The sequence below is a fragment of the Panulirus ornatus genome, chromosome 6, assembly GCF_036320965.1.
Source record: "Panulirus ornatus isolate Po-2019 chromosome 6, ASM3632096v1, whole genome shotgun sequence".
In the NCBI taxonomy this organism is placed as follows: Eukaryota; Metazoa; Arthropoda; class Malacostraca; order Decapoda; family Palinuridae; genus Panulirus; species Panulirus ornatus.
Window position 1 is genome coordinate 44,599,829 of NC_092229.1, and position 23,861 is coordinate 44,623,689.

The 23,861-nt window shown below is 42.3% G+C and overlaps 1 protein-coding gene across 5 annotated transcripts in view; it reads left to right on the top strand.

Annotated features, from left to right (window-relative positions):
- Positions 1–303: 303 nt before the first annotated feature.
- The window catches only part of LOC139749181 (protein unc-13 homolog 4B-like), a 407,928-nt gene continuing 384,370 nt past the window's right edge, over positions 304–23,861 (top strand). For 4 of the 5 annotated variants that reach the window (XR_011712899.1, XM_071662842.1, XM_071662843.1 and 1 more), the window contains exon 1: positions 305–1,275. Coding sequence is in view for 4 of the 5 variants with exons in the window: in XM_071662842.1 (XP_071518943.1) it covers positions 979–1,275 (297 nt within the window). In the remaining variant the exon portion in view is untranslated. Of the gene's footprint in view, positions 1,276–23,861 lie in introns of all 5 variants that reach the window. The other variant, XM_071662845.1, reaches the window with a different exon arrangement.

Genomic DNA, 23,861 nt, shown 5'->3' on the forward strand with positions numbered 1-23,861 from the left:
TGGACAGACAACGTTTGGCACCGTAGCCACTGGATTTCGTTTTCCCATTTTGTACCGAGTGTTTTCAAATAGTAAGAGGATTATGTATTGACATGTCGAATTTGTTTAAGATATTACTCGTTTGTCTCATGGGTCTTCTGTCTCCATGTATGTTGATTGTTGATCAGTTACATGAGACCATTAGATACTAAATGTTTAGAACGTATCATTACATTGGATGAGATAATATGCAGTGTGTGTTGTGAACATAGCATCCCTTGCAGGGGCGAGTCATGTGTCTCGTGTTTACACTATAGGAAACCAACCAGTATTCCACTGACCACCTGAGAGTGTTAACTAAGGACCGACTGCTCCTCCTCCTCTCTCATTGACGCTTCAAGTGGAATAAGAATAACTGGAGGAAGAACTGATTAAGCTGGCTATAACAGCAGTGTGATGTGCAGACAGTGGTGCATCTAGAAGGCAATGACAGTCCAGAACGATTCTTTTATCTATAGTTCGTGCGACGTGCTTATTGGCATTTTGATGTGATTTTCTCTAACAGCAACATGCGTGCTCCTACTGTTGTTTCACTAGAAACTTAGTGACAAGGGGATAAGTTAAGGTGAACTTCACTTTCCTTTGATATCTCTTAACCGTTTCGTGTTAATATCGGAAAACAGTGGAATACCGTAATTAGATAGTTTGATTAGCGGAAAGTAAATTCTGACAGATTAGGATAACAAAGCTGTCTGTGCTCTGCTGTTGGGACGATCGTTTCACTATATATAATGAGAAGACAAAGGCTTGAGTTGTGAACAAGTTATAGTGTGGGTTGTAACGAACACACGGAAGTGCTTTAGCATATGACCAACACACAGGCTTGTGAGTGTTTGTAGGCGTAGTCAACGATCGATATAAAGAAGCCATTGAAAGTAGTGATCTCCTTTCATCGTGCTACATGAACCTGGTGTGACGCCGCCTCCTCCCACTCCTAGGATGGGTCAGGCTGCCTTTAGGCCCTCGCCAGGGGCTGTGTTCGGGGAAGTGGAGGTCGGGCAGGAGGCGCTTTTCCTCCTGCAGTCCAGAGAGGAATACAGCAGCGTCATCGTCGGGATGATGCCAGCGCCTTACGCGTTAACGAGAAAGACGAGGGAGAACATAACACTGCGGATCACGAATAGATCTCGCAGTACGTGGAGTGAGGAGATGGGCGACTACCACCCATCGCTGAGTGAGACTGACGACTCACAGGGCATTGCTTCCGGCCACACACAACAGGAACGCCGGGACACGGTAAGCAGCAGATAAATGCTCAAGTTGTCATGTGATATATATATATATATATATATATATATATATATATATATATATATATATATATATATATATATATATATATATATATATATATATATATATATATATATATATATATATATATATATATATATATATATATACACATGGAGCACGTCGGGTGGACTCATGATTAATGTTTTAGTGAACTGTTGATGTTATAACTTATTGTAGGGGGAGGCTGACTTAAATGTGGTGTGTAGTGGAAAATGGGAAATGTATGATTCAAGAACTATTACCGATACGGAATTCGGGGAGGAGCAGAATTCACATGAAGGCATGTAGAACGTGTTTGACTGATGTTTCGGTTATGTTGAAATTATGATTAAGTGGCGTAGGTATACAAAGGAAGTCAAGTAACTGTAGATCACTGTGTCCCTTCAAGGCAGTTTCTGATAAAGGAAGAGATATGAAACTCGTAGATCAGTGTGTCATGAGTTGAAATACATGCATATTTAAAGTACAAAGATATAACCATTTCATGTAGCTCTGAAGGCGCAAGTAGTAATGTCACTCGTGGATTTGAAGAGAAATAGTTATCAAGTTTCTTCGTAATAGTATCTCTGTTACTACTCTCAAGTATGATTACTAAATGATTTAGTTAACAATCCAGTCGAGGGAAAAAGTAATTCGCCTCTTTCGAAGTAAAACGTTTGCCCTTGAGTTCGTAACATTTTTACAAGAGTCTCAGACGAATCTCTTTTGAGTTGGTCGTTCGATCGAGAGAGCCTTTGGTAATTTTGGATGCCCGTAACAGATCATCCCAAAACCTTTTCCAAACTAGATAAATCTAAGTTGTTGAGTCGGTTGTCAACAGATTTGTTTTTCAGTCGGGGGATCACCTTGGTAGCTCTTCATTCTGTTTGTGTCCTTACTCAAGTATTATGACAAAGACGAAGCAGTATTCAAGATGGGTGGGGACTTGACGACTGACTTGAAAAGTCACTTCGTAACTGCTTCCGTGCATTCTTGGCTGTAGATCACCAGATACTATGACATCAAAGTCTTTTTTTTTTTTTCCCTCACTTACCATTTGCCGTTCATCAGAATTCATAATGTGACTTGCCTTTTCATTTTTATTACCGAAATGTAAAACTTTTATGAAGATTCCTTTGTGGCGTGAAACCAGTCCATGAGATTGTGTCCGTTAGAAGCTGCACACGCTCAGTTTGGTCTAGATTTATTTCCAGACTTGTGTACGAGTTTCGACGTCTTTGCAACTCAGTATCAATATCTTTGTTATGCATGAGAAAGAGGACGGGTCCAAACACTGATCCTTGTGATACACCACGTGACCCGACCGTTAATCTCAACTCAGTTTACGGCCAGTTAACCATTCTTCTAACCACCAAAGCACACCCCAATCTACACCATGTGATACAACTTTAGTAAGTAACCTTTGATTAACTTTAATAGATATACTTTAATGCTTTCTGATAATCTGGAAGGCTGACATCAACTGCCTTACTTTCATCATACCAGTTGATTGCATCATCCAAGAAATCAAGCAGATTTGTCACTTATTGGACGATTTCGTCGACAACCGTACTGAGTCATTTATTAAGTGGTGGTCCTGTAAATTCTTTACTGTTTATTCCGGATAATGGTATCCACAAGTTTACAAACTACAGTCGTTAAGCTGATGGGTACGATGATTTCCGGGTAGTAGTTTAGTACCTCTTTTGAAAATGGTTGTTACATTAGCAAACTTCCATTCCTTTGGAACTTTTCCTGTAGCAAGTGACTGTTTGAAGAGAGTATTTAAGGGTTTATCTATCCCATGTTTCGCCTCTTTCACTGTCATGGGATAAGACTTATCTGGTCTTGCTGTTTCATTTACTTTTATTCCATTCAGTGCTGGTACAATATCTTCAACTCTTAGGTCGCAAAATGTTTTCCTCTCATAAGCATTAAAAATAGTTTCGGGACATGAGTTGTATCTTCAGTTGTAAATACAGATGCGAAAGAAAATCAAATTTTTGCCATGTCTTAGTTGTCGGGTACCAAATCACCGTTTACATTATGAATGGACCAGTTGGCTGTCTCCCTCGTTAGCGAGGTAGTGCAAGGAAACAGACGAAAGAATGGCCCAACCCACCCACAGACACATGTATATACATACACGTCCACACACGCACATATACATACCTATACATCTCAACGTATACATATATATACACACAGACATATACATATATATACACATGTACATAATTCATACTCTCTGCCCTTATTCATTCCTGTCGCCACCCCGTCACACATGAAATGACAACCCCTTTCTCCCCGCATGTGCGCGAGGTAGCGCTAGGAAAAGATCAAAGGCCACATTCGTTCACACTCAGTCTCTAGCTGTCATGTATAATGCACTGAAACCACAGATCCCTTTCCACATCCAGGCCCCACAAAACTTTCCATGGTTTACCCCAGACGCATCACATGCCCTGGTTCAATCCATTGCCAGCACATCGACCCCGGTATACCACATCGTTCCAATTCACTCTGTTCCTTGCACGCCATTCACCCTCATGCATGTTTAGGCTCCTATCACTCAGAATCTTTTTCACCATCTTTCCACTTCCAATTTGGTCTCCCACTTCTCGTTCCCTCCACCTCTGACACATATATCCTCTTGGCCAATCTTTCCTCACTCATTCTCTCCATGTGACCAAACCACTTCAAAACACCCTCTTCTGCTTTCTCAACCACACGCTTTTTATTACCTCACATCTCTCTTACCCTTTCATTACTTACTCGATCAAACCACCTCACACCGCATGTTGTCCTCAAACATCTTATTTCCAGCACATCCACCCTCCTCCGCACTACTCTATCTATCTATAGCCCACGCCTCGCAACCATATAACATTGTTGGAACCACTGTTCCATTAAACATACACATTTTTGCTTTCCAAGACAACGTTCTCGACTTCCACACATTTTTCAACGTTCCCAGAACTTTCGCCCCCCCTCCCCCACCCTATGATTCACTTCCGCTTCCATGGTTCCATCCGCTGCCAAATACACTCTCAGAAATCTAAAACACTTCACTTCCTCCAGGTTTTCTCCATTCAGACTTACCTCCCAATTGACTTGTTCCTCAACCCTACTGTACCTAATAACCTTGCTCGTATTCACATTTACTCTCAGCTTTCTTCTTTCACACACTTTACCAAACTCAGTCACCAGCTTCTGCAGTTTCTCACACGAATCAGCCACCAGCGCTGTATCATCAGCGAACAACAACTGACTCACTTCCCAAGCTCTCTCATCCACAACAGACTGCATACTTGCCCCTCTTTCCAAAAATCTTGCATTCACCTCCCTAACAACCCCATCCATAAACAAATTAAACAACCATGGAGACATCACTCACCCCTGCCGCAAACCAGCATTCACTGAGAACCATTCACTTTCCTCTCTTCCTACACGTACACATGCCTTACATCCTCGATAAAAACTTTTCACTGCTTATAACAACTTGCCTCCCAGACCATAAATTCTTAATACCTTCCACAGAGCATCTCTATCAACTCTATCATATGCCTTCTCCAGATCCATAAATGCTACATACAAATCCCTTTGCTTTTCTAAGTATTTCTCACATACATTCTTCAAAGCAAACACCTGATCCACACATCCTCTACCACTTCTGAAACCACACTGCTCTTCCCCAGTCTGATGCTCTGTACATGCCTTCACCCTCTCAATCAATACCCTCCCATGTGATTTCCCCGGAATACTTAACAAACTTATACCTCTGTAATTTGAGTACTCGCCTTTATCCCCTTTGCCTTTATACAGTGGCACTATGCAAGCATTGCGCCAATCCTCAGGCACTTCACCATGAATCATACATACATTAAATAACCTTACCAGCCAGTCAACAATACAATCACCCCATTTTTTAATGAATTCCACTGCAATACCATCCAAACCCGCTGCCTTGCCGGCTTTCATCTTCCGCAAAGCTTTTACTACCTCGTCTCTGTTTAACAAATCATTTTCCCTAACCCTTTCACTTTGCACACCACCTCGACCAAAACACTCTATATCTGCCACTCTATCATCAGACACATTCAACAAACCTTCGAAATACTCACTCCATCTCCTCACATCACCACTACTTGTTATTACCTGACCATTTGTCCCCTTCGCTGATGTTCCCATTGGTTCCCTTGTCTTACGAACTTTATTTACCTCCTTCCAAAACATCTTTTTATTCTCCCTAAAATTTAATGATACTCTCACCCCAACTCTCATTTGCCCTCTTTTTCACCTTTTGCACCTTTCTCTTGACCTCCTGCCTCTTTCTTATATACATCTCCCAGTCATTTGCATTATTTCCCTACAAAAATCGTCCAAATGCCTCTCTCTTCTCTTTCACTAATAATCTTACTTCTTCATCCCGCGTTAGCGAGGTAGCGCAAGGAAACGGACGAAAGAATGACCCAACCCACCCACATACACATGTATATACATACACGTCCAAACACGCTCATATACATACTTATACATTTCAATGTATCCCTATATAGACATACACAGACATATACATATATACACATGTACTTAATTCCTACTTGCTGCCTTTATTCATTCTCATCGCCACCCCGCCACACATGAAATGGCACCCCCTCCGCCCGCATGCGCGCGAGGTAGCGCTAAGAAAAGACAACATAGGCCACATTCATACTCAGTCTGTACCTGTCATGTTTAATGCACCGAAACCACAGCTCCCTTTCCACATCCAGGCTCCACCATACTTTCCATGGTTTACCCCCAGACGCTTCACATGCCCTGGTTCAGTCCATTGACCACGTCGACCCCGGTATACCACATCGTTCTATTTCACTCTATTCCTTGCACGCCTTTCACCCTTCTGCATGTTCAGGTCCCGATCGCTCAAAATCTATTTCACTCCATCCTTCCACCTCCAATTTGGTCTTCCCCTTCTCCTCGTTCCCTCCACCTCTGACACATATATCCTCTTTGTCAATCTTTCCGCACTCATTCTCTCCATATGACCAAACCATTTCAAAACACCCTCTTCTGCTCTCTCAACTACACTCTTTTTATTACCACACATCTCTCTTACCCTATTATTACTTACTCGATCAAACCACCTCACACCACATATTGTCCTCAAACATCTCATTTCCAACGCATCCACCCTTCTCCGCAGAACTCTATCTATAGCCCACGCCTCGCAGTCATATGACATTGTTGGAACCACTATTCCTTCAAACATACCCATTTTTGCTTTCCGAGGTAATGCTCTCGCCTTCCACACATTTTTCAACGCTCCCAGAACTTTCGCCCCCCCCCCCCTCCCCCGACCCTGTGTCTCACTTCCGCTTCCATGATTCCATCCGCTGCCAAATCCACTCCTAGATATCTAAAACACTTCACTTCCTCCAATTTTTCTCCATTCAAATTTCCCTTCAGCTTACCTGTCCCTCAACCCTACTGTACCTAATAACCTAGCTCTTTTTTACATTTACTCTCAGCTTTCTTCTTTCACACACTTTACCAAACTCAGTCAACAGCTTCTGCAGTTTCTCACCCGAATCAGCCACCAGCGCTGTATCATCAGCGAACAACAACTGACACACTTCCCAAGCTCTGTCATCCACAACAGACTGCGTACTTGCCCCTCTGTCCAAAACCCTTGCATTCAAGGGAAGGAGTAGCACTACTCCTGAAACAGGAGTGGTGGGAGTATGTGATAGAGTTTAGAAAAAGTAAACTCTAGATTGATATGGGTAAAACTGAAAGTGGATGGAGAGAGATGGGTGATTATTGGTGTATATGCACATGGGGTGATTATTGGTGCATATGCACATGGGCATGAGAAGAAAGATCATGAGAGGCAAGTGTTTTGGTAGCTGAGTGAGTGTGTTCGTAGTTTTGATGCACGAGACCGGGTTGTAGTGATGGGTGATTTGAATGCAAATGTTAGTAATGTGGCAGTTGAGGGAATAATTGGTGTACATGGGGTGTTCAGTGTTGTAAATGGAATTGGTGAAGAGCTTGTAGATTTGTGTGCTGAAAAAGGACTGATGATTGGGAATACATGGTTTAAAAAGAGAGATATACATAAGTATACGTATGTAAGTTGGAAAGATGGCCAGAGAGCATTTTTTTGTTAGATTACGTGTTAATTGATAGGCGCGCGAAAGAGAGACTTTTGGATGTTAATGTGCTGAGAGATGCAACTGGAGGGATGTCTGATCATTATCTTGTGGAGGCGAAGGCGAAAGATTTGTAGAGGTTTTCAGAAAAGAAGAGAGAATGATGGGGTGAAGAGAGTGATAAGAGTAAGTGAGCTTGGGAAGGAGACTTGTGTGAGGAAGTACCAGGAGAGACTGAGTGCAGAATGGAAGAAGGTGAGAACAAAGGACGTAAGGGGAGTGGGGAAGGAATGGAATGTATTTAGGGAAGCAGTGATGGCTTGCGCAAAAGATGCTTGTGGCATGAGAAGCGTGGGAGGTGGGCAGATTAGAAAGGGCAGTGAGTGGTGGGATGGAGAAGTAAGACTTAGTGAAAGAGAAGAGAGAGGCATTTGGACGATTTTTGCAGGGAAATAGTGCAAATGAGTGGGAGATGTTTAAAAGAAAGAGGCAGGAGGTCAAGAGAAAAGTGCAAGAGGTGAAATAGAGAGCAAATGAAGGTTGGGGTGAGAGAGTATCATTAAATTTTAGGGAGTATAAAAAGCTGTTTGGGAAGGAGGTAAATAAAGTGCATAAGACAAGAGAACAAATGGGAACATCGATGAAGGGGGCTAATGTAGGGTAATAACAGGTAGTGGTGATGTGAGAAGGAGATGGAGTGAGTATTTCGAAGGTTTGTTGAATGTGTTAGATGATAGAGCGGCAGATATAGGGTGTTACGGTCGAGGTGGTGTACGAAGTTAGAGGGTTAGGGAGAATGATTGGGTAAACAGAGAAGAGGTAGTGAAAGCTTTGCAGAAGGTGAAAGCTGGCAAGGCAGCGGGTTTAGATGGTATTGCAGTGGAATTTATTAAAAAAGGGGATGATTTTGTTGTTGACTGGTTGGTAATGATATTTAATGTATGTACGATTCATGGTGAGGTGCCTGAGGATTGGCGGAATGCATGCATAGTGCCATTGTACAAAGGCAAAGGGGATAAAGGTCAGTGTTCAAATTACAGAGGTATAAGTTTGTTGAGTATTCCTGGGAAATTATGTGGGAGGGTATTGATTGAGAGGGTGAAGGCATGTACAGAGCATCAGAATGGGGAAGAGCAGTGTGGTTTCAGAAGTGGTAGAGGATGTGTGTGGATCAGGTGTTTGCTTTGAAGAATGTATGTGAAAAATACATAGAAAAGCAAAGGGATTTGTATGTAGCATTTATGGATCTGGAGAAGGCATATGATAGAGTTGATAGAGGTGCTCTTTGGAAGGTATTAAAAATATATGGTGTGGGAGGCAAGTTGTTAGAAGCAGTGAAAAGTTTTTATCGAGGATGTAAGGCATGTGTGCGAGTAGGGAGAGAGGAAAATGATTGGTTATCAGTGAATGTCGGTTTGCGGCAGGGGTGCGTGATGTCTCCATGGTTGTTTAATTTGTTTATGGATGGGGTTGTTAGGGAGGTGTATGTATGTATGTACGTATATATAATATTGATTTGTTGAACGCTTCTTGATGGCTTACTGTGGCTCCTTGGACACTCTATCCAGTGAAAGGATTTCGGCCGTGATTTAACCGTATCTATATAGTCATTGTTTGTGGTAGGATATCGACTGTGCTCTCCTAGTCATATCGTCGTAGATTTGGGTGAGGACAAGATAATACCCATCTCTACTCTTTCCCTTGTGTGTGACTGGCAGCCTCCATAAGATGTCAATCAACAGGAAGCTAATAGCCCCAAAGGTATAGTAAATTTCTTTTCACCATTCCTACCAGGGTTTCGCCACTTTCCTTCGCTATACAGTTTAAGTAGTTTTGATCGAAAAATTCGTATGATGTTTACGAATAAAACTCCGAATGAATTATTCCCAAATGTGATTAAAACCCACCAACGTTATCATCGTCTTGTGTCACAGACGTTTCAGAAAATGTGCTGACCCTAGGGTAGGTGTGGCTAGCCATCGTGGCCCAGCTAGACCTAAACCCAAGCAAATAATTCAACGCGTCTCTCACGACCTCCAGAACTGGCTGGCTGGTCTAAGGTTGGTCTTTGCCCTAGTTCGAGTTCAGTCTTAACCCCGTCGTTGGGGACTGATTAAGATAATTGATTTGATGTAGCCCGTCATTAGGGACTGAGTTAGAATGATTAGTTCCCATTCTAGAAATGTTAGGCAAAATTTGTGTGGGTTTTTTTGATGTGTTCTGCGCAAAATTCCTCATTGGTTCAGAACGAGTCGAAGTGATAATGATGGGAAGTCTTAGTGATAATGATGGGAAGTCTTAGTGATAATGATGGGAAGTCTTAGTGATAATGATGGGAAGTCTTAGTGATAATGATGGGAAGTCTGAGTGATAATGATGGGAAGTCTAAGTGATAATGATGGGAAGTCTTAGTGATAATGATGGGAAGTCTAAGTGATAATGATGGGAAGTCTAAGTGATAATGATGGGAAGTCTTAGTGATATGATGGAAGTCTTAGTGATAATGATGGGAAGTCTAAGTGATAATGATGGGAAGTCTTAGTGATAATGATGGGAAGTCTAAGTGATAATGATGGGAAGTCTAAGTGATAATGATGGGAAGTCTTAGTGATAATGATGGGAAGTCTTAGTGATAATGATGGGAAGTCTAAGTGATAATGATGAGAAGTCTTAATGATAATGATGGGAAGTCTTAGTGATAATGATGGGAAGTCTTAGTGAAGTCTTCCCGATTATGCTTATCAAAGGTAAGATCAACAGCGGACTAGTCTACATAATAATCTAGTCTATAAAAGGCACAGATTCCCCCACACTGAATGGAAAGAACAATAGAGTTGTCCATCTACTTGCAAGGGAGTAAGATGAGTTAGTGTGTATGTATTCCTCAGTAATATTTTTCACGATTTGCTGAAGACTGTCATTTATCATATGGAGATTAATCTTTCTTTTTCTTTCATACTATTCGCCATTTCCCGCACTATCGAGATAGCGTTAAGAACAGAGGACTGGGCCTTTGAGGGAATATCCTCACCTGGCCCCCTTCTCTGTTCCGTCTTTTGGAAAAGAAAAAGAAAACAAAAATGAGAGGGGAGGATTTCTAGCCACCCGCTCCCTTCCCTTTTAGTCGCCTTCTCCGACACCCAGGGAATACGTGGGAAGTGTTCTTTCTCCCTTATCCCCAGGGATAATGGAGATTAATACAAATTAGAAATTCAACATAATGTGTGAAAATGTATCGTTAACCTTACAAGGACTGAGATGAGTAAACGTATCTATGACAACCACCTTGAATTAGCCGCACATTTCCAGTCTTATAAAATTTTGATGAATATGATATTGAACGTAATGTTGCTTTATTTATTAATGTCCGTATAGCATTATTACATTATTCTGCATAAAAGAAATATTTCCACGAGGGTAAGATAGCTTTTAGATGCATCAGGTACAGCAAAATAAGTCTCAGCCATTGTCTAAAGTTATCCTTTGATTCACAGTTTGTTGAAATCGTTGAACGGGCGTAGCTTGTGATAACCGAAGAGGATAACGTTACAGATCATAACAATCTTTATTTGCTGGTGTTATCCATTGTAACTCAATCCTGACCTAAACTGTCCTCTCGTAGCGTAACTTAAACTTACCGAGACGTTAAAGTTCCGGTGTTATCCATTGTAACTTACCCGTCCAAAGCTGCCCTCTCGTAGCCTAACTACCAATCCTAACTTAGACTGTCCTTACGTAGCCTAACCTAACTACCAATCCTAACCTAGACTGTTCTCATGTAGCCTAACCTAACTACCAATCCTAACCTAGACTGTTCTCACGTAGCCTAACCTAAACTATCAATCCTAACCTAGACTGTTCTCACGTGGCCTAACCTAACTACCAATCCTATCCTAGACTGTCCTCACGTAGCCTAACCTAACTACCAATCCTATCCTAGACTGTCTTCACGTGGCCTTACCTAACTATTAAACCTAACCTAGACTGTCCTCACGTGGTCTAACCTAACTACCAATCCTAACCTAGACTGTTCTCACGTAGCCTAACCTAACTACCAATCCTAACCTAGACTGTCCTCACGTAGCCTAACCTAACTATCAATCCTATCCTAGACTGTTCTCACGTAGCCTAACCTAACTACCAATCCTAACCTAGACTGTCCTCACGTAGCCTAACCTATCAATCCTGTCCTAGACTGTCCTCACGTAGACTAAATTAACGTAACCAATCCTATCCTAGACTGTCCTCACGTGGTCTAACCTAACTACTAATCCTAACCTAGACCGTCCTCACGTAGCTAACCTAACGTAACCAATCCTATCGTAGACTTCTCACGTAGACTAACCTAACGTAACCAATCCTAACCTAGACTGTCCTCACGTAGCCTAGCCTAACCTAACCTAACCTAACCTAACCTAACGTAACCAATCCTAACCTAGACTGTCCTCACGTAGCCTAGCCTAACCTAACCTAACCTAACCTAACCTAACCTAACGTAACCAATCCTAACCTAGACTGTCCTCACGTAGCCTAGCCTAACCTAACCTAACCTAACCTAACCTAACCTAACCTAGACTGTCCTCACGTAGCCTAGCCTAACCTAACCTAACCTAACCTAGACTGTCCTCACGTAGACTAACTTATCGTAAACTTTTACCGAGACGTTAAAGTTCCGGTATTGCAAGTTACTTATTTCGTTAAGGGTAGTGGAACACGTCGAAGGCTACCACAATTTTGGGAGTGAAAGACATAAGATTAAGAAATTATTCAGTAGTGATGTACATGTATTTCTTTTAGCCTTGAATATTCTTTTACAGCTTTGTATAGAGCTTAACAGAGAGTGGTAAAGTGTTAAAGGATTCTGAAAATTTTTCTTTTTTTTAACGTGAATAGGTTTGATTAGCTAAATTAGGTGTAATACTGAGCATTTGATATGATTGAAATGAGCAGCTGTTGTTATCACGAATTATATCAATTGGCAGTATTGACCATCGGCAGAATGTTTAGGTAAACTCCATGACTCAGAAAGATCGTTCAACTGTTCAACAGTTGCAGTAGAGGAGAACGTTTTGACTGGGACGTCACTTATCGTGACGTGACATTCACCAGAACGTTGGCTTCCTGTTTTAGATCAGCTTCCAAAACACAGTTGTCCATTTGCAAGCCCCCAAAAACCTCTTTTAATATTGTTCAGTCAGTCCATTGTGCGGGCAGGCAAGAATGAAACCTTGTTTGTAACCAGTTTGATATACGTATCATCTGGTAGAGATGATTATTAGTCTCTATGTTGTTGGAATAGAATATCTTGTCCTTTTTTTTTTTGTCAGACTTTGAGCCTTGTAATTATTCTCGTGGTACAAACAATCCTGTTTACATCACATTTCCTCTGTAGCAACATATGATTTTGTCTTGAGAGGAAGGAAGTCCCTGTTTGCCCGTCATTTTCGTATTTTAACATTTTGTTGCCCTGTCGGAAACAGTAAGGCATTTGTTATTCTCTTTTCTAATGTAACACGAAAGGCTGATCGTTTTTTTTTTTTTTCCATTCGATATTATTCAATCATCCGATAACTCCCTTTTAGAATTATTACAAGGTTATTATTATACCAAACCACAGTAACTGGTCCGTAAATGACCTCAGTGTATGTAAATGTGGGGCAAAGGTAACCTGAGCTGTGTGGCTACAAGGACAGTTGAAAGTGATAATGTGGACCACTTTGCTAATTTTACTCTGAAGAATGTAACATAGAGGTCCAGAGGTTGCTTGTGTCTGTGCACACATTTTCTGTCGTATTCCTTAGGTAACAATATCCATTGCACTTCAAACTAGACAGGTATAACAAAATCACTCAGGCTGGATTTAAATAATTTTCTCTGAGTTCCGTCCTATATTGAGCTCAGAATGCATGATATAGCTGATGAACCAGTCAGAACATTGCCTTGAAATTCAAGATGAAGTTGATGACCCATTGGGTCTACGTGGCGAGTAGCCTTTAAACCGCCATTCGAAAAGAACATGAACAAAATCTTATAAAGACATAAGGAGTAGTGAAGTGAACACAAGCAGGTCCATCTACCACCACACTATCATGATTCTAGTTACAGGTTTAGTAGACACCACGATGTTATTGTCGCCTAGCTAGATAACTCGTGGCATTTTGCGCCTCCTGTATCAATGATAGTAAACAGACCCAATGTAAACTTTGCCAGCAAAGTAATTGTCACACCATTGGAGCATTACATCCTTGGCTTGTCAAATCGGTGAGTCCGGAGATACTTGCCAAGCATTTCATTCATTACAATGTTCTATCTCCTGTCTGTACTCGAGAAGTATCGTAAAGTTGTTTATTGTAAATAATTCTTTAATCATTTATCTTGATTAATCCGTCAGTTATTCAGCTGTCGTCAGCTTCTCTTACCATATAATCTGCCAAAAATCATTCATTGTGTTACCCAGACCATTTTAACACTCTTCTCGTTATGTAACCTGTGATGTATTTCAGTCACTGAGGCCCCGCAGTCCCAGGATCTTTCGTGCCCTCAGTATCCTCAATTCGTGCCATCGTCCTCACGATGGGTAGGAGTACACACAGTGAATTAGCCGCAGATGCGGCAAGAATCACTCAAATTAGTTTCCGATGATATTATCCTGTTTGTAATGCACACACACACACACACACACACACACACACACACACGTAGATGGCTAGGATAGAATCAGGACGGCTGGGGTGCACAACGATTCAAGGTCATGAACATGGTGATGCGTGGCCTCGTGGAGGTAGGCATGGTAGCTTGCCAACATTGTGACGTGGTGGGTAGGTGGGTGGAGGGTCTCGCTAGGTGGCGCGGGGGTTCTCGAGGGTGAGCTTGGGCGCGCGTGTTTCGGGTGTTCCTTGATCTAGCCGTCATGTCTGGTCACGCTATTGGACCCGTATGTTATTTAAGTACCGATAGGGGGCTAGTCTACTTGACCGTGACGTCACGTTGTATACGTACATGAAATAGATAGGAAGAAGACTTAATTGATGGGTTGTGAAATTACGTAGATTTTCTTTTACTACTATACATGTTGCCCGGCAGCGGAGTGTAAGAGTATGTTGGCTGTACAAACGTACGATGTGCTTGAATTTCCATCTGATTTTCAGAACATCTCATTATGAAGGTGTTTAGAGTTATATAATATTCTCTGTATCTCTTCCCTCCACCCACCTTTATTTATCCAACCTCCCGGTTCCCACACCACTGAATTTGGAGACTTATAATTCTTACCGCGTTGTAGGTGGACAGAGGCAAAGCGGCAGCGTAAGAAATATTAATTGCATGTTTTTGACCTTTACTCTCGCGTAGAAGGTCATGGTAACACTGACGCTGTTCACGGACTTGACAAGGCTGGAGGACAGTAGTACGGTAGTATCCGAGATTCCTACTCCAGGACTAAAGTAGAGATTGGTAGAACAGAAGGCTCCTCTCCATGTGCACACACACACACACACACACACACACACACACACACACACACACGTCCCTCATGAAGAGGGTAATGAGCCTGTGTCTCCGACTGGTGCGTCACACAGCCACTCTGGTTGCTGTGGTCAAATTGGTCTTACATTATATGTGTTTCATGATTTTCTTCTTGCTCTTGCACCTCCCTTTTTTTTTTTTTTCTAAATTTCTGTCTCATGTTTCCACAGAACTAGCGTTAGCGACAGTATCAGACAGTCCTTTACAGTTGTCATTTGTTATGTTTCCGAGAGTGTCTTTCCCCGATAGCTTCTTATCCTGATCTGGTTCTTTGAGTATGTTGCTCTGTCCTCTAGTAATACTCCTCCTCGTTGGACTGAAATATACCATCACACGTCCTTCCCTCTGATATACATATACCCTCACATCCATCTGTGTCAGATATATATACACCCCCACATCCATCGCTTTCATAGTTACCCCTCATATCTATCCATGATGTCATATATACCATAACTTCCATCCCTCTCATATATACCTTCACATCCATCCCTGTTATATATACCATAACCTCCATCCCTCTCATATATACCTTCACATCCATCCCTGTCATATATACCATAACCTCCATCCCTCTCATATATACCGTCACATCCATCCCTGTCATATATACCATAACCTTTATCCCTCTTATATATACCGTCACAACCATCCCTGTCGTATATACCTCTACATCCATCTCAGCCTTATGTATCTATACATATATCCCTGTCATGTACTGTATGCCATATATGCCCCACATGCATCCTTGTCATATTCACATCCTCTTGTCATTTATACCTTCAAATCTCTTCATGTCATATACACCTCATCCATTCCTGTCATATATACTTTCACATCTATCACTGTCATATATACTCTCACATCCATCCCTGTCATATATATACCGTCACATCTATCCCTGTAATATATACCCTCACATCTGTCCCATTCGTATATACTCTCACATCCATAGATATCCCCTGTTCTGTCCCACCTGCCATTATTGATAGCCCATGTTCCGTCCCACCTGCTGCCCTGAATATCCCGTATCAGGTCCTCCCTTTTGCCTTGGACATCCCCTGTTCTACTCCTCCTGTTGCCATGGATATCTACAGTCCCTCCTGTTGTCACGCATGACCCTTGTTCTATCCCTCCTGTTGCATAACTATACCCTGTTTTATCCTCCTGTTGCTATGGCCGTCCCCCGTTACCCAGATAACGTGCTTGGAATACTATGTACATTGGTGAGATACTTTTCCTTTCAGTAACCTCAAAAATCTTCACTTGTCCCGGTTCTCAGTATCAACAGAACGATGGATGATGATCCGTCCGAAATCCGGCTGTGACGTAACCGACCGGCTAGCCTTGAGAATGTCGAGTTTCGTCCCAGTTTCTTTGTATATTTGTATGAAAACGTGTATAGTGTATATATACGGAAGTTTAAAGGCAGAGTTTAATATTATGAGTTCATTACAGCAGCGTTGTTACTGAATTGACGACATACAGGTAAATTTGCCATGTGTATCGTCTTTAGCAGGCTAGGCAACAAGACTAGGCTTTGCTTCAACCAGGAGTATTAATGTTGCATTTATTATCTAACCTGCTGGTGTGGTTCATTGGATCTGAACTTACCTCACTGTTTAAGTCTGGGTCTGTGTGATGCACTGTTTATTGTTCTTAGCGAAAAACGCGTTACTCTAAATTGTATATAGTAAGTCATGAACCACTAGTCGACACAAGTCTGGTCTGGCATACGTTTAAACTCGAGCGAGAGAGGGAAGAGGACATGCTTACATTTTATACATTCCACGTATGAGATATTTTCTTCGAAGTGGTAAACGTCACGCGCATTGAAACGTTTCTTCCTTGTAGGTTACGGGAAAATTTTGCTTAACTTCGGTATCGGAATTAACGTTTTGGTTGCGTTTACTCAGGTTAGGTTTAAAGTTAGGCGAGGGTAGGTTAGGTTAGCCCAAAGCAGTTTGATAAGTTATTGTTCTACACGGAACGGTATACTCCTTTTTTATTTTTCATTACTGAAAAGCCAGCAACCAAGGTATATTCATGAATGAAATAAGTAAATGCGCTCAGAATTATAAGAGTAGTGTCATTCGTGCATACGTGAGGGAGAGTGATCAAGGTGTGCTCAACTTGGCAACTCCTGCACCAAGAACTCAGACGCGTCTGGCGAATGTTAATCAACAATGGATATTCAAATACAACATTTGATACCATTGCAAACATCATGCTAGAGCAGCATCTCGTGCCAAATAGACAACCTCAACGTGAGCATACAGGTTAATTATTGGAACACATCCACAACAACATATCGAAAGGACGGAATGTCGTGCAAGATAATTAGGCCAGAAACTGCAAAACAGTTGATGAAGACGAGGATATTAGTTTGATAATATATTACAGTAATCGGAAAACATGCTCGCGCCTCATGAACAACAATATGGTAGGTCGCTCTGGAAGTTTGAGTCGTACCGATGTGGTATATGAGTACCGATGTAATGTTGTGGGCTGTCAGCACCACCACAAACTGCATTGGACATACAAGCTGGACCCTGAGCCGCCGCCTCTCGCTCCACATACAAGAAGGTGGAATCAAACATCATGAACACCAGAATCATTACTAGTTCCAGTGATCGGAGGAGACTACAGATATTAAAGCCAGTGAAAATAGAGAGAAAGCACCTGCCATCAACATCCAGACAAACATGACCACCGCCATATAGCTTCTTTGATGACATGCCAGTAGAACGGCAAACACGTCCCAGGTCCGCCACAAGCTGACCCACCCTATCCTGGCTCACGAAGGTTAGAAAGAATCAGACGAGTCTGACCTGAGCTCAACGACACACCTGGACAATAACGGCCTCGCTTGGGCCCAACGTAGTGTGTCTAGTGATGGAGTGTGTATATTCCTGCCTCGTTTAAGGTTGTTCTTGTGTTTCCTCTCCAGTAAGTTTTTCTATATTTCTCTATTCATTCATACTTTGTACTGGTTGTAGCTCACGCTATCCGTCGTGATATTCCTAATTTGTGACGCAACTAGTGTTTTTTCCCTTACTCTGAATGTTTTATGTACCGTGGGATTTTCCGAGTTTGTTTCTTATAAACATGGTGTTTGCGATTTACATTTCATATCCAAGTTTTGTGACGCATTTTCTTATCATTTTAGTGGATTCCTGATGATGCCTCTGTGAAGGCGGGAGCTTGATTGAAATGAAATGGATTTTTGGACTAGTGTTTGAGCACCCTCCTGATGGTAGAAGAACTTCGAGAAAATTAGAGAATATTAACGCTATGATGTATTATTACACGAAAGTGCACTTGGGAACTTATCGTGTTTCATTTTTCCCGTGAACTCATAGGGATATATATATATATATATATATATATATATATATATATATATATATATATATATATATTTACTCCGTCGCCGTCTCCCGCGCCAGCGAGGTAGCGCAAGGAAACAGACGAAAGAATGATCCAACCCACCCACATACACATGTATATGCATAAACGCCCACGCATGCACACATACATACCTGTACCCTCATCCATTCCTACCGCCACCCCGCCACACATGAATTGACAACCCCCTCCCCCCGCGTGCGCGCGAGGTAGCGCCAGAAACAACAAAGGCCACATTCGTTCACACTCGGTTTCTATCTGTCATGTGTAATGCACCGAAACCACAGCTCCCTTTCCACATCCAGGCCCCACAAAACTTTCCATGGTTTACCTCAGACGCTTCACATGCCCTGGTTCAATCCACTGACAGCACGTCGACCCCGGTATACCACATCGTTCCAATTCACCCTATTCCTTGCACGCCTTTCGCTCTCCTGTATGTTCAAGGCTCGATCGCTCAAAATCTTTGTCACTCCATCCTTCCACCTCCAGTACACACACACACACACACACACACACACATATATATATATATATATATATATATATATATATATATATATATATATATATATATATATATATATGGCCATAAATTCCACCCACAGAAATATATGACCCCTGTACAGGTCCTCCAATCTTACGTTTATAGAAAGTAGCCTCATGAAAATATGTAGATATATTCGAGAAACACCCATTATATATGGAAGATCAATAAGACAGTTGTCAGTACAGGAAATCGAAAGAAAATATACAGACGTGGGTTATGGAATGGCCTTCGCTTCTCACCCAGCCAGTCAGACACACCACAACACACACACTTCACAGTGGATGTTGCGCAGGTGCAGACGATCCTTTGCCAAGAATGTCAGGCTAGGATTTTCTTTGGAAGTATCATTCGCTGTGGATTGTGGGGTAAGGTCAGTGCTCTTTTTTGTGTGTGGTTTGTGGTCTCGTTGTGTTTCGTTTCTGAAAGGTTGGACGAGAGGCAGGTGAGGCATAGATATTGTAGCGGATGTGTTGACCAAGGGATTGATTCTTTTTTTGGTTTGTCCAGCACCAGTGCCATCCAGTGTGCGAGAGCAGTGATTTTATTTTTGGATTTTGGTTTTATGATTTGTGGTATGGGATTTGAGCGTCGTGTGTCTCATATGTGATGTCCAGTTTGTCTTGATGTTTTGTGTAATGTGGGAAGCGAATCTCGTGTGTTTTCGGAAGTGTTGTCTACTCATGTGTTGATGGTTTTGATGGGGGGGGGGAATTAATTTCATGTGTTGTATGTGATGCCTTGTATGATCGGGGTTTGGTTGTGTAGGAATGGTTGATTATTCAGCGCAGCAGAAAGGTATAGGTTGGATCCACACGTCTGGAGTTCAGAGGGTGACAGGGGGATTTCTATGTGGGTTCATTGTCGAGGGAGCCAGTGGTCGGGTTGCGTGATGCTGTGATACGTGCAGATTGTTGGGTGTGTTGTAGTCGTGAGATGAACTGTGTGTGAGGATGGATGATCACACTGGTGTGCCGGGAGGGAGGGCTCCGTCCTCCCTCCTGTCCCCGACTTGAAGAGGGTAGGGCCGCGCAATGATGGCTCCGTAAGGACTCGATCGTACCGCTTGAGAGGTACAGAAGTATGAAGTAGACTCACTCACTCACCTTCTGTTTGATCACCGTAGACGCACCTTTCTCTTCCACCTGTGGGAGACTCACTCACTCACCTGTTGCAGCTGTGTAAACTCACTCACCTTTGATATAGCAGTGTAGACTCACTCACCTTTCTGTTGCAACAGTGTACACTCACCTGTCTCTTGCAACAGTGTTGACTGGGCTGTCTGTTGTATCACTGTACACTCGATTACCTTTCCGTCGCATAGTGTGCACTCTCTCGCCTCTTCCAGCGATGTGCACTCACTCAACATTAGAAACAGTTTCTATTGAGTAAGTGGTTGTTGGAGCGCGGCTCGTGATCGCTCTGACCCTCTGGAGTCACTGTATTCCCTCCTAACTGTGTCTTAGATCTTAGGTCGCTTGAAGTCTTAAGTAAGCCAAGTTACCGAGAAACTTCCCCGTCCTTTTCTTACTTTAGGATGATCTCTGTTCCGTCACTGGAAGCATCGGGAGGTAGGATGAATGATGGCTGAAACACATTAAGATGTTGGGATACACTGGCTGCTGACAGAGGTCAGTCTTCAGAGACGTAAGTCGTCATCCCTCTCTTGACCTTCACACCCACACCCATTAGATTTAAGAGTCTACTTCATCAGTACGATGTAAGATGGCGTAATGATTATAGTCAAGTCTGGTAGGAAGTTACGGCCCAGGGGCTTACCCCGCCTGCAGCAACCACCTCACATGATGTTGACTAGACGTTGTCTCAGTGTTGTGCAGTGTTGCACTGACGGCCACGTTCTGGAGACACTGTAGAAGTGGATGAAGGGGACGTATATGGTCCTACAGTCTCGCTCTGAACAAAACCATCGCCAGCGAAGACCTCAGCTCCCTTGATAATTTTTAGTTTTTTTTTTTCTTGCAACAGATAAACGTTGCTGGTGAGTTAGCACACAGGCTGAAGGTAGCGCCTTGAACAGCTACAGTTGTGCTCAATAGTCCTCCGACACACTTTCGTGCCCAGGAAGCCACCCCTGCCAGGTTTGTTGCGTCTTTTACACCTAGCTGGTCGCTCACTTCTCAGAATAGATATGGTGTTGCGTACTGGGCGGCTTGTGCTGGATACAAAAGTATCTTCTTTATAGTTTATTATTTTCAAGAAGTCCTCAGTAAACTTATGTGTAGCTAGAAGTGCTGCATTTGTAAAGAAGGCCAGTGTGTGTGTGTGTGTGTGTGTGTGTGTGTGTAACGAACTTGCATTGTTAGTTAGGAATCAGAAATGTTTGCGATTCTTGGCGAGATGGATGATATTACGTTATTCCTACTCTCGATATATATATATATATATATATATATATATATATATATATATATATATATATATATATATATATATATATATGTATATATATATACATATCACGATGTAGATGTGATGATGATGTGTGTGTGTGTGGTGGTCGTAGGAGTGACTGTGGAATGGGGTAAGGGTGGGTGCAGCTTATCCAAGTACTCCCAGATCACGACCAGTTAAGCTTAATCCACTTCCTCACTGTGGTCATTTTTCTAAGGAAACGTAAGAGATGATGTAGATTTGATTACTTTTTGAGATTATCTTTAAAGACGGATTGGCCATTGAAGTGAGTTCGTAGCTCATCAAGTGTAAAAAAAAAAAAAAAAAAATCCCCACATGAGGTTGTGGTAGTCTTGATATATTAATATAATTAAACCAAATAACTTATGTCGGTGTATTCAGGAGTCATTGCTCTCGATCATATTGAAAAAACACTTTTTCGTAGTGGTCTACGAGTGATAAATGTAGTTAGGTTCAACACGAAATATCAGTGCCTGTCAGTGTTTACAGCTGATGTAATGTGTTACCGTCGCCAGCTGAACGAAAAGTTTGGCTAGGCTTTGTTTTTTTTTTTGAAATATTACGATGTTTCTCTAATAGTTTCCACGTTCCAGGAATGGAGTATGACTTAACGTATCACATGACACCTCATGACGTCATGACGTGTTAACAAGATCTGCTGACTGAGTATAACCTCACGCTCATTGTTGAATGTCACGGCCGCGCAGCCTAGCCTGCTAGCAGCAGTGTGTGTGTGTGTGTGTGTGTGTGCGTGTGTGTGTGTGTGTATGGGGGGGGGGGGGTGTAATTCGCCACCACAACATCGCTGGGAAGACGAAGAGTAAACTGGCATGAAAGATAACGGACTTTCGTCCACTGATATTACCAGAGAACCTGGACAACGCTGGACCACGACTGAGAGGAGATGAGAGGAGTGGTATGTACGGAGGACATCACACTTGCCCGACGGGCAAGCTAGACGGTCGCCGGATCGGCTGAACTTTTAAAAACCGCGCGCTTGGCATTAGGTCACACTTACATCTCGACGTGTGGACACCAACAGGGCGAGGGCTACCTGAAGGTAGGGTACAACACATCATGGGAACCTACAGCTACTACCACACGCATGTTTTCTGAGCGACGTGGAGGAAGTAGACTTCGCAGACCAATATGGTGATACACAGACTCATGGACCTGAGTGATTATTTTTCCCACAAGAAAACAACGTCTTCTTCCTCCACTTCTCATGGCCGTCTTCACGTGAAGGAACGACAGTCATGTCCCCAAGCATATGCAAGAGGAATCAAAACTTGACCATGTCTGTTATGACAAGTGACGGTGGTCCTTTAGTATGATGTGGGTGGTGAGTAGGCTGGCTTAGAAGGATGATATCCTGCAGGTAGATATACTGAACATGAAGAAGTTAGGGTTCCTTGTGTGCTGAGGCAGTGCCACATCTTCAGAGGATAGTTTCTGTGCAAGACAGGTGTACCTGGTCAGCATATCACGGATCGTCACATGGTGCTTCTCTGCGCAAAGAAATGTCGACCCTCTGCCTTTGCCTTCGTAAGAGTTGTGACATAAATCCCATCGAAAAAGACATGGGCCAGTCTGGTAAATGTGTGGGGAGCAGCAGAAGGTACAGCCAGCGGGAACAACACACACTGGGTGAGTGTGATGTGATGAGGAGGGACCAGCAGCTTCGCTACCAGGCCGGCTGCAGGAAGTCATAAGATAACACAGGTGGCTGGACAGTAGTTAAACATTGCGTCGTGTTTATGTGTAATGTATACGTCAGTCACAGACGTACTGGAGCAATACTGGAAATGTTTTGTAGGATGAAAAAATTCAATTTGTGTTGCAAATATCTGCGTATTTGGAAGTGACTGTAATATTTTAGTTATCAATGAGAACCTTCTCGGTGCTTGTGTCCTGCTGTTTCAGTTTAGCATATGTTAAATGATTTTTTTTTTTTTGTACAGGACAAGAGTTTACGGTAGTCTTAGTTCAACTGTTGCCATGTGGTAATTTAAAAATATTCACAATTGACGTGTGTCAAGTAAATTTACGCGTAAACAATCAAAATATACAATAGTATAAACAAGCGGGTGTTACGTGAGATGGGAGAGTTGTACTTCTGCATATATATATATATATATATATATATATATATATATATATATATATATATATGAAGGAATAGTAGTTCCAACAATGTTGTATGGTTGCGAGGCGTGGGCTATGGATAGAGTTGTGCGCAGGAGGATGGATGTGCTGGAAATGAGATGTTTGAGGATAATGTGTGGTGTGAGGTGGTTTGATCGAGTAAGTAACGTAAGGGTAAGAGAGATGTGTGGAAATAAAAAGAGCGTGGTTGAGAGAGCAGAAGAGGGTGTTTTAAAATGGTTTGGGCACATGGAGAGAATGAGTGAGGAAAGATTGACCAAGAGGATATATGTGTCGGAGGTGGAGGGAACGAGGAGAAGAGGGAGACCAAATTG